The sequence below is a fragment of the Bombus vancouverensis genome, chromosome 15 (assembly GCF_051014615.1).
Source record: "Bombus vancouverensis nearcticus chromosome 15, iyBomVanc1_principal, whole genome shotgun sequence".
NCBI lineage: Eukaryota > Metazoa > Arthropoda > Insecta > Hymenoptera > Apidae > Bombus > Bombus vancouverensis.
This window is the reverse complement of record NC_134925.1, coordinates 8,945,530-8,957,937: the sequence shown is the minus strand read 5'-3', so window position 1 is coordinate 8,957,937 and position 12,408 is coordinate 8,945,530. Positions and strand designations below refer to the sequence as shown.

General features: G+C 40.9%; 1 protein-coding gene and 1 long non-coding RNA gene across 3 annotated transcripts in view; one reads left to right on the top strand and one right to left on the bottom strand.

The window, feature by feature from the left end:
- The window catches only part of LOC117166247 (uncharacterized), a 185,653-nt gene that overhangs the window by 131,153 nt on the left and 42,092 nt on the right, over positions 1-12,408 (bottom strand). The window lies entirely within an intron of this gene.
- cpx (synaptic transmission protein complexin) overlaps positions 1-12,408 on the top strand; it is a 326,307-nt gene that overhangs the window by 286,812 nt on the left and 27,087 nt on the right. For both annotated transcript variants that reach the window (XM_033350043.2, XM_033350044.2), the window contains one exon: positions 5,691-5,854. In XM_033350043.2, coding sequence (XP_033205934.1) covers positions 5,691-5,854 — 164 coding nt within the window. The remainder of the gene's footprint in view (positions 1-5,690; positions 5,855-12,408) is intronic.

Sequence of the window (12,408 nt, the reverse complement as noted above, 5' to 3'; positions counted from 1 at the left end):
GACCAAATTTGTCGGTTTTCTTTTAAATTAATCTCGCGGTTGATCAGCCTCGTCTTATTCGTCTTACGTGGTGTTCGAAAACTCATCTTACAGTGGTTCATAAAATAACAAGCATAAAAATACTCCAGCATTTGAGGAAGTGGGTTTATATTTAATAAGAACACGCGAATGTTTAATAAGAAGATATTAGTAGAGAAATTTTTATTACAAAAGTGCGCCGATCTTGATCTTCAATTAATCCGCAACTGTACGCCAAATTCGTCTTATGTGTCTGAGATCATAACACTCATGGCCGGCAGTGTATATTTTGTAACGTAGTATCCTTTGAATTTTGGCTGAATTTTGAGATTTTCAAGCGCGATCAAGCCTTTAATAGCGTTTGGAAAATTGGCAAAATTCGAATGATTCTTCCGCGAAGGAGCGAGTTTCACGATCGATGAGACGAGAGAAATAGTGGATCGTTCTGCACGTTGAACCGGCGGTGATCTCTGTGCTGTAGCGCGAGACGAGAAACGACACGGATTCGTGAAAATGTCGGTGCAAATGACAATGTTCCTCCTTCGTCGCTCCATTTGCACCGGGGACAATTGTCCTCGTTCGCTATTATGGCCGTTCTTGTTGTACGATTGCACCCAGGAGATGACGTTCCGACGCGTAGATGAGCGGCATCGTTCGTAAATCGAGCCAACAAAATGACGGCGCCAAAGAGCTTTCATTTTCATTCTATGGGCGGGACATTTGTTGGAATAATTTATGTGAAAGGATGTCTCGCGAACGAATAAATATTAGGTCGTTCGAGAATAATAGATAAAAACGATCAACGACAGAAAAGACATTATTTGCAAGGCACAGGGAGAAAGAAAATTGATCGATAACCTCGATCCAAGTTACGCGCTAGAATAGAAGCTCGATTACGAGGCTCGCCGAATTTTTCTCATCTTCGTTTGATCCCCGACCCGTCGAACCGTGTGTTTGACAGGACGAACTAGGCCAGGTCGAATTCGAGATGGAAGGATCACAGAGAGGATAGGATAGGATAGACAGAGATCAGTGTCAGGTGAAATAAGTAAATTTAATTAAAGCCCGGTATGATGGATGGCTGGGCGAACGGTACGGCCGAGTGGACAAAGAGATAAGTGGATTTTATTTTCACCTCGTGAAAAAGAATTTTTGAAAAGACCGTGTCGGTCGCATCGGCCAACACCAGCAAGGGGCGAGTCAAACAAACGATAAAACGGAAGCATACGAGGCCGTGTAATAATGTAAATGCACCTTGCACGTTGTATAAACGATAAGATAAAGAATCTTAACATGCAGCGACTAAGCGGAGAGGAACGATTAAGTGGCGTAGCGTTAAAAACCAGCCAGCATAATTAATTAATCGAGCAAAGTACCGAGCACAGGACTTACATAAAAAAGGCAAAAGCGAAACGACCGAGCTTCTCCAACGACTGGATGATATGCGAGTTATTACCAGCCGTGCTCCGGCCAATTATGCAGCTACTCTTCGCTAACGAAATTTCCCTCTCAACGCGGCGGAATTTTCTCCGATGAATAATCCGTGAAATAAGCTGATTTTTCATCGGCGGAATAATTAAACAGGTAAACGACATTACGATAATAATGATGATTTTCGAATTTGGCTATTTGGCTCTCCGCAAGGAGGGGAGAATCGGGAAAGCACGGAGGTGTTAGGCGAGAGAAGAGATGGAAGAATAAAAACAGAAGGAGAGAAGGAAAAAGGAACGTGGAGAATGAACGTCGTCTCTGGCTCGGACTTCAAAGTACCTTTCCACCTCGCGGAAACCAGTGCTGCGGGAAACAGTGCAAATAGAAGGGACGAGGTAGCACGCAAAGAAAAGGGAAAATGGTAGACGGCGCCGGGACAGAAGTAGTATTAATTTCCTCGAGCCCGGAGGTCCTGGCACATCATTCTCCGGCAGACAGCAGGAAAGACGAATCCCTTTCGCTTCCCTTCAACCGAGTCCGTCTGCCTTCCCGATATTACCAACATTATACACGTTGGAGTTCTCGTTTCGTTCAATCCAAAAGCGTATGGTTCCTACGTACCAACGATTCGTTGCGTGATATTTCGTGAAAATGTCCCCCCGATTGAGCAATTCCAGCTATTTTTTCGCAATCATCGGTTCCCAAAAGAAAGAAAACAAATCGATTCGACTGTCGTTCGTGAAAATCCTGTCACGCGAATCTCACCCTCGATGGAGACCTGTCAAGCCTCGTCTATAACGGCTCGATGCTAAGCATGACAGACGTGTGAACGAATAATAACATCGGGGCGGCGAGGTGCGGGAGGAATTTCTCTTGAAATCCGACTGGATTTTTCGAGATACGCTACCAGCCATAAGTATTTGGGTACTTGGACATTACAGTAGAATTCCATTTATTTGATCTCGTTCGGCCAACAGTTTATATAATTGGAGTTCGTTCAATTTTTTCCACTATATAGCATTTCTCGTTCGCACAATAGGAGCCCGCTTCAGATTAGCTGATTCAGTCGGCAAGGATTCGCTCTAATCGGATATTACCTAAAATTTCGTTCCGATAAACGGAGTTCGGATACAGTGGCTACACAAAATATTTCTATATCGTTGTATTTATTATAACATTTATATACTAGTTAATTAAGTCCAAGCATATTAAATTTCGTATCATCTAATAGTATTTCTACGCGACTATAAAAATTCGAAACGTGGAACTATGAAAACGAAATATAGAACCCTATGAAAAGATCCTTCGTTGAAAAATAACGACACGTTGAAATAACTTTTGCAACCACCGTAAATGCAATTCTGTCCTACTGCAAATATGCAAAGTGCACAGTGGCCCACGAAAGTGTTCCAATACTTACTTTTTAAACTTTTTACGGATATACCAAACGTGTAATACGAAGATTTATTACTACTAGCAATTTGTATAGCTTGTTGTTGCTTGTGATCTATAAACCTTCACTAATAATGCTCGTTCAATTTCCAGCTAGAAGGATATCCAAATACTTAGGAACTTATATAGCGCACGGTCGAATAAAGACGCGAATTTATTAAGAACTCACGTGCCTTCCGACGAATCGCGAGAAGCTCGTTCGTCTTGCCGGTAGCGCGCTAATAAACGATTCGCGTTAACGATTGCATCGTGACAACCGGGCATTTTTTACGCTCGTAAACACTCGGCCGTTATTTGTGTAAGAAAAGAGCATTACGGAAGACAAATTTCCCTTTGTTTGCCATTAATTTCTCCGGGGATCGGGACGAGGATGAACGAGGGAAAAGTTAAGAGTAGCCGGCTAACAGATTCGCAAACAGCTTTCATATTTTTACGTACGCCGCTGCCGCCGGACAGGCCGAGGGTATCGCGTTCCGTTGGAAAAACGAATGGCCGGATGTGTTTCCGCTGTAAACACGATTTTTCCTCGAGAATACCTCTCGTAGAGGGATTCCCCTTTCGCTGGTACTCGTCGGACGGAGTAATAGGCAAGGAACTCTCTGCGAATCCGCTTAATCTTTCGGTAAACTAATAAAACTTCGTTAAGGCTGTCGAAGCTTCACTGGTATTTCCATCACGGCCTTCGAATGAACGCGACCGATTTGTTCGTTCCTCTTCCTCCACTTCGGCTGTGAAGTCGAAGGTGAATTCGATCATAAGTACTCTCTGGAATGAAGTTCGTTTTCGTTCCACGAGGGAGCAGAGAGAAATCGAATTAATGGAGGAGAATTCCCGAAATTTAAGAACGCTCCCTAAAGAGGCATCTTTAACTCGATATTGCTTCGATACAACGAAGAATCTTTGTATCAGGTTAACGTTGACGAAATCATATTTTTACGATGGGACAAATCTCGATTATTATAGAACAACGATTGATGGAATAACTCCCATTGATGGAATATTTGGATAAGTGGAAATTGAAAGAAACTTTTACATTTTTATTCGGCAGTTTTCGTTCCCGTTCGATATTAATATTTGAGTCGCCCAGGGGCCACGTTAAAAAACATTCGGAATAACGATTAATGGAACGATCGATTAATGGAAATTTTGAAGATGAACGCTTTTGATTACGAGAGAAATTGAAAGACAAGAATAGAAATTGGAAGAAATTTGTACATTTTTATTCGCAAGTTTTTGTCCCTGTTTAATATTAATATTTGAATCGCCCGCAAGCCACATCATTCGGAATAACGATTAATGGAACGATCGATTATCGGAACATCGATTAATGGAAATTTTGGAGCTGAAGCCCTTTTATTACGAGGAACGTTGGAAAACAAGAATAGAAATTCCAAGAAATCTTTACGTTTTTCTTCCAAAGCTTTTGTTTCTGTTTGATATTAATAATCGAGTTGCATAAAGAACCTCGATTGGCGGAATAACGATTAATAGAACGATCGATTATCGGAATTTGGATTAACGGAAATTTTTACCTTTTCTGAAAATATAAAATAAATTTGTATAACGCTATTTTGTGAAAAGTAACAGTACTTGCTGATATTCACAGTAACTTGCTCTTACACCGTTATGATTCTCAGTCAATTTCGAAGAAACTTTCCTATCCGTTATGACGATCGATTGGACGCGTTTCTATAGCGAAATAATTTTCGCTGGGAGCCTGAGGTACCACCGCAATGGTTTATAAACTCGAAGGGAATAGCGTCACAGCTATCAGGCTGATTTACAATGTTTGCTCCCAAGGGTAAACCGTTAGTTTCTCGTCCTCTATTATCCCGGTGGTTTGTACACCGAACATAATCTAAATGCAAGGAAGAAAACTAAACGCGAACAAAACACCGACAGCTTTTTAACGCAAAGATGGGTTTAATCATCCTGGAACTATCAATTATCGTTTAAGCAAATCAAACAGAGAAAAAAGGACGCTAAATATGGAATCACTTATTACATTGCGTAGCTGACGATAATGTTATATTATATTAGGTTGTCCGAAAAGTTTCTTTCGTTTTATAAGGAAATAATAGACGCACAATGTTTTTTGTTTTATATTAGTGTAGTATCGTGGAAAAGTTAACTTAACTCCAAATAAAACATCACTGCTTGTCCTTACTCTAAGACCTATATAAGTTACCACATTAGTTTATTGATTTATGCACGAAATAGAACCGAATGGATCATACCTAATGCGATAAAATAATATAAAACAGAAATTGTTCATCTATTATCATCTTATAAAACGAAAGAAACTTTTCAGACAACCTAAATTATACGTTTTAATATCATTGTATATCCACAGTTGCGCACGATAGTATTTGGACTCTTATGTTGTAGAAAACACTGAAACTGTATGAACGTTATAATAAAATCTCGCTATCTTGATCGTATTGCTGATATATTAATTAACAGGACTCTATATTCGGTATGTCTCACGTATTTAGGATGGCTATTTATGCTACATACTAATTTTTTAGCAAATATATTTTTGCATTGAATATCTCGTAACTTCTACATGCGAATATATATTTTCAGATTGATTTCAAAAAGCCAATACGATTGTAACAGTCGTGTTTCAATACGAAACTAATGAAATTTCTTAAACGTTTTCTATAATACATTTAATACGCACGTAGAATATTTCTATGACAAATATTCAAATACTTTCATGAGCCACTGTACGACGAAGAAAAAAACCGAGGACTGTTGTTGAACGTATTGTTTCTTTCGATTTGCAGGAGCCGTTGGTGGCGAAGGCGGAGACGAAGATGACAAGGAGAAGGAAGAGGAGGCCGAAAGGGAAAGGCAAGAAGCCATCAGGGAGGCTGAGGAACGAAGGAAGGAGAAGCATCGCAAGATGGAAGAAGAACGAGAGAAGATGCGACAGGAAATCAGGGACAAGGTAAGGAATAACACCGTTTCCTCTTTCTATCTTTTGCTTTCTCCTCGCCAAGAGGGGAAGGTTGCCGCGATATAAAGCGCGTAAACGGAAAATCAGCTTTCGAAGAATTATACATCGAGTCAGCGTTAACTCTATTTCGCTTTACGAATTCAAAGGCTCTCGTTAAAGGGACCAGTCTTAGAGGAGAACTACGGCTCTTGGTTTTGCCGCGCGATATAACAAACAAGAGTTTCGTAAATGTTAGTTCGTTCTTCTGCGAAACTGCCGACTGTTCGGGCAACTTCGTTCTAACGACTTTTGAAAATGTGCTCGTTCGAACTTTCGCTTCGTTTCGATTATAGACCTAATCTTATTTGTTAGAGGAAATGAAATTTCTCTTTCAAAGTTCAACTTAGAATACCAGTATCATGTAAATTGATTAGAAGTAAATTGCGAATCAAGTGGCAGTTAACACAGCTTTGATTCCTAACGGTTTTCATTCCGCGTTACCTATGAGGTGGATATTAAACGTGTTGGTTTGTTTATTAAAGGGACGAGTGATAAAATTGTAATAGTCAATTATATTAAAATCACTTTAAGTGCAAGTATAGAGATAGTGTATGCCGGTCGTATTCAACTATTCGACTGTCCAAATGTAACTCCGGTTGACGATTACAAATAACGGCGATAATATTTTGTCCGGAGTTCGTTTACCTTTGAACCTAGCGAACGAAAACAACGTTGGTATTCCAAGGCACAATAATATGAGTCTCCCTCGATTCAGATCTTCCATTGACTCATACACCGCTCGCCTATATTTTATATATTCGCGACGATTTGGAGAAATGCTAAAATTGCACGAATTTCCTAACAAAATTGTAAAAATACATTAGCAGCGTACGCGTCCTTCATCGTAGAAGGTAGCAAACTATAAACGGACTGTTACAACGTGTAATTCACCCATAATTTTTGTCGATCTTGGAGAAGACGTAACTAACTAAGATCTTTGAGCGAAGATGCGCTTACACGACGCGTTTGTCTGCTTGCGAATTGCAACCGAAGAGCAACAAAAGCTGCTACTCGTATCAAAGGCGATTCATGTTTCCCTGTCCTTAACAGCCTGACAGAGACAGACAGAGAGGGAGAGAGAGCTCGTTCGTAATACGCGTACTGAATGGGGTAGTACGTAACTGAAAAGCTGCATGAAAGATAAAATACTCCGGATCGAAAGTCTCGTGCTTATTTACAAATGTACGCGGGTGTGTCCCGCATTGGAGCGTGGAAAGTCCCGAGGAACGTAAAATACACGTGTATATGTTGTATGCTACATACTGTATACTGTATACATACGGTATACACACTCGTAGTGTGTATCGAGTGCCTTGTAGGGGGCCGGTGAAACGGTCGAAAATTTCAAAGGTTCTCTCGGCGCCGAGCTGTCTAAAAAGATCACGTTAAAGAACGAATATTTTTCTAGATTATCCCTACGATACGCATCGTGGAAATAACTCGGCAAAAAATTTCGGTTTACGAGGCTTCCATTAACCTCGAGCCAGTTATTTCAACGAGAGAAACCATTTCAGAGAAAGTTTGAGAAAATGACACTGCGTTTCCCGTCATATATTACCTCTCGCCTCGCAAATTGCAAATTTTCAATTACGAGTTTCATTTTCCTTCGATTTTCACGGTGCTCTGCTCGCTGCTCACGAACCCCGCCTACCAAGGAACCGCGTGCATTCTTCGAGGACAAAGGATTCTCGCTTTTCGCCACGAGTTGCATGGAATATCTTTAGGGCGTCTTTTCATACTTGCCGGAATAGGAACACCTGGTTTCGTTTGCCAATGGATTCGCGCCAGTTGTCTGCATGATTCCGACGTCGCTGTTCAAACGTACCGCAACTTTCATTTATCGGGATGAATCCCTCTTTCTCCTTGCACGAGTATCAGTCCCTTGCATACTTCGATCATCATTACGAGTATCGTTGATCGGTCGACGAATGCCTATAGATTTCTCGGTTATATCACGGACTTGGATAATATCATAGTCGAGCAGACATCGACAGAATTAATTCCACCTGCGGCTCTTTATGCTCGTTCACCAGGAAATCTAATATTTTATTATCACCTCCGATCTCCTTCCTCGAAAGTTCTCGCGTTACATCGACGCTACCAATCGAACCTCGAAAGATTATCGCGTAACCGTAATGTCCTCCGTCAGCTGCGGCAAATCTCACCACCCTTGCTTTCCTCCCAACTCCGTTTTAACACGTTCCTCTCCAACAGGGTGAAAAATGAGCTCTCCGTCTAGCGTTGCTCGCGCCGAGTTTATTATTGCCGACGAGGATCGATTTTTTCCCCTCGAGTTTTAAGCAACCTCGTAAGGATACGTTTGAAGACCATTCGTTAACGGCGCGTATCTCGTTCCATGCAGCGGCCCCGCATTTTAACACTAACATTTGTCCGGTCAAACGACTGGTTTCAAAATTTCATTTATTATTGTTTATTCAGTATTATTCGTTGTTATTTCCTTTGCTCGTCTAACTTTATGCAAATTCTTATATCAACAGAGACTGAGAAATTGATTGATCAGATAATGTAAGGATTTACACGAAGTTGGACGAACGAAAGAAACGACAACGAATGTACAATATTAAGTTAAATGTTGCAATTAATTTCGCTCGTGATCTTCAACGTCATTTTTCAAGGAACATACGAGGAATCAAATTTTTAAAAATTTATCGCGGAGCCATTAGTTAAAAAAATCCAGGATCGCAAAAGTCCGAGCAACGCCGGTCACACGCAACTATTTTCTCATTAAATTCATAAAAGTTGGCACTCTAGTTGCGTGTTGTTATCGCGTTATACGCGAACTATACACGAAACCATACTGTCGCGTTGATCGACGAATTTAATGACCGTTCAGGAACGCGTATGCTAATAAACGGACGCAGCCAGCAACGAAATTGAAACCGCAGTTTGATAAGGGAAAGGCTTCCAAGAATCGCGGCCAATTTATACCGCTGCTCGCTCGATTAGTCATAATGCGCGAGCTAACGCTTCTAAATTGAACGCTGAACAAAGCTCGGCTACTTGACATACCTTGCTAATTTCCCGTGTCAATACGAAATAGAGCAATTATCTAACGAAGCTGATTTCATAATTCGAGCAGATCAGAACGGTCGCGCTCGTATTTTGTCGGCTGCAATCACGCTAATTAGTCGTGACTGTTCGATGATACGTAACCGTTTGATCAACGAGAACCATTGTTCCTGGCTGTCCGTGGTTTCGTAATCGTCCGCCGATAATGACACTAACGAATAATCCTCGACACACGATTATTTTCACGCCACGGTTCTGCAAACTTTTCCAAGTGCCCGGGACAATTTCGATCGGCGAACAATGCGCGATAATGGCGGCCCATTCCGCGCACCAGTGTCGCCAGCGCGAAAAACAGCGTTCATTTAACCGTTCGACCACGGCGTCACCCCGTTATCTCCAAAGCCGTTTCGCGATTAATGCGTTTATTTTACTAAATGCCACGCGAAGCGTTTTTCGCTCCCGTAAAAAATACAGATATTTGCAATCGACTGAAAATACTATGAAAGGCCGGATGAACGTTGTCGAGGATTTCATAGTGTTCGTACAGCGAAATATTTAGCGAGTAAATTAAAAATTTGCCCCGGCACCGTTCGTAAATATTCGGACAATTTGCTCGATTTGCAGCGACAATACGTGAATTTCACCAGAATAATTACAAATTAGAAATTAACGACTAACTGGTAGTTAGAAACAACATTTACTGCTTTTTCGTAAAACTAACAGGACATAAGAATAAACTCTCTATTTAGAAACATAGTAATGATATATATATTTGATCATTTATATTACTACGTACTGTGGCTGACGGAGATGTTCCGACGTTTATCACGATTTCTTTATTAATATGCTACGTCCATTATACGAAGCTTTTTAAAATTTCGTTAGCACTGTGACGGTACACGACTATCCTGATTATGATAGCCAAATTTGAAACCAATCTGAAAATATATGTAGAAATTACACGATATTTATGGTTCTTTTACGCCGGAAAAGAAATCGTTATACGGCGTGAATAGTAGTCTTAATTATCCTGGCTTATTAACATAACGAATAACCGACTGTTCAAATACTCTAGTGATCTTTGCCAAGTATATTATTGCCACAACAAGCATCTTGTAACTTTTGCATACATATTCAGATCGTTTACCAACTCGACCAAAATAATCACGATGGTCATAGCATTACGTAAAAGTTTCTACCAAGTATTTAAATATCGCTGATTTTCTTAACATCTCGTATCTGAAGTTCGTGGTAAGGCGAGCAAATAACACGGCAGAAAGTGGTGGATAATTTATTAATTTCCAGGGGAGAAAATTCGAGCAAGCATTTCGCGATTACTATGTAAATAAGGTAAAATAGGCGGGACTGAAAAGAGAGGTATAATTATTCGTCCGACAAGAAGACGTTAATCCAGCAAACGTCACCGAAAAGATAAATCGTCCGAGATGGCTGAGTTTCATGGCGGACGCTTACTCGTTTGCACGTATGCAAGCCGTCTAACAAGAACGGTCCCCGACTTAAAATGCAAATTTGATTACGAAGCGGCACTGCGAATACGGCGAACGGTCCGTCACGTTCGCAGCCTGTTCTTCCACACCTAAATATGGCCACGCGTAAATGCACGTACGCGTACATCTCGAACACGCCGGGTTTCTCCAACACGAAAGTCACGCCGAGTTTCTCCAACGCGAAAGTCACGCCGGTTGTTTATCACGAACCCGTATAAATCGAGCCAAGTGCGAGATAATTTCCGCTCGTGTTGCACGGAATTTCAGAGAATTGCGGAAACCGAAAGGCGAATTCTCCGGCAGAAAAAGAAATAACATTAATCAGAGATACGGTAATTTTGAATAATAATTACGTGGAAAAGGGCACAGTTCATCCTTTACATTTTCATCCAACGTTCCGAGTAATCTCATTTAACGTAGAGTGGCTGCAAATCGGCGTATCACTGTATTTATCATTAGCATTTATATATAGCATTTATATGTAGCATTTATATATAATAACAATTAACCAGATCTCGCATTATTTAGTAGTCTTCTTTTACGACTAGAAGAGTTTAATATCACGAGGATGAAACATGCAACTTGATAAAAACTGCTTTTTCTAGCCGCATATAACCGCCGAGCAACTTTACTTCCCGAGATATCATATACACAAAATTATGTTTGCTGTATGTCTGTATGCTGTACTTTTTATAAATGGATTTCAATTAGACCTTACGACTGATGTAGTTTGTGCGTGAAAAAATCGTTCAGGTGGAAAAGAGGACACCTTTAACCTTCCCTTCCTCGTACTTGTCTTCGCGTAAGAAAATTAAACGAATATTCTGGTTATACAGAATGGTCAGCAGGTAGTGAGATTTGAATATCCTTATTGCGAACGCTTCAAGTCGTAGGAGGATTTTAAATCTCGAGAAGTTTCGTGGTCTCGAGGTTTGGCGAGTCCCGCTCCTAGAGATGATTTGCCTAAAACGTTCGTTAGAAATTCCTCTAACCGTGAAGGAGGAACAGCCTTAAAGAAAGACATCGGTATTTTTAGTGGATATTTTAGTTACCGCGGAAAAAACTCTCTTTGAAGTGTCCATAAACTCTTGGCGTATTCAGTGACGAATGTTCCGACAACTTTTCGTGGTCGGGGCCCCGGTTGGCCAGACTTTGTGAAACATTCACGAGCGCGCGCCGCTGAAACGGAATTGTTTATCGTGGAACGTGTAGCAAAGCTGGCCGGTCATTGTTTGCGAGTTCCGTTCCATCAAAGCAAACTCAATCCTTTCTTGTTTTTTGCGGGATGAAAAGTGAGCAAAGCTTTATGCAAAGAAGGAATAAATTTCGAGATTCTCATAAAACTTCATTGAGAGTTGTTTCTATACGGAGCGTGCAGAATAAGAGGAACAAAATTTCTGACGTTACTGAAAGATTGTGAAAGAGTACGCAAAGAGAGAAAGAGAGAGAGAGAGAGAGGAAAACGAGAGAACTATCGAAGAGAAAGATAATTTCTCAGCGTTTTTGACATTCGCCGGAAACCATCAGCACAATGCACCCAGTGTTCGGAAAGTTTTCCAACACGGCCGATTTACCGCGAAACAAACGACGAAATGAAAAAAAAAAGAAGAGTTGAACAAAGAGCGAAGAGATAGAAAGGACAAACAGATGTCACGCGAAATCGTACTATTGTCAATCCTGATGTATTGTCCTGTCAGGATGTAGTCAGCGGTGCTGACATGACCCAGATGGAATCGAGGGCTCTCGCAGAATAATCGAGAAAAATACGTCCCGGTATGCATTGTACGCATTAAATGAATAACTCTCGAATCATCGGCGTGACGTCGCGCAATTAAATCTTGTCGCGTTTGTTCGTCAAGTGCTTGTAAAATTATTGTCGATAAACGCGTGTACGAAGATAGGACCACTTTGAAAATGACCGTTCGATCCGATACCCGATTGTCCCTAAACAATTGAAAGTTAATAGGG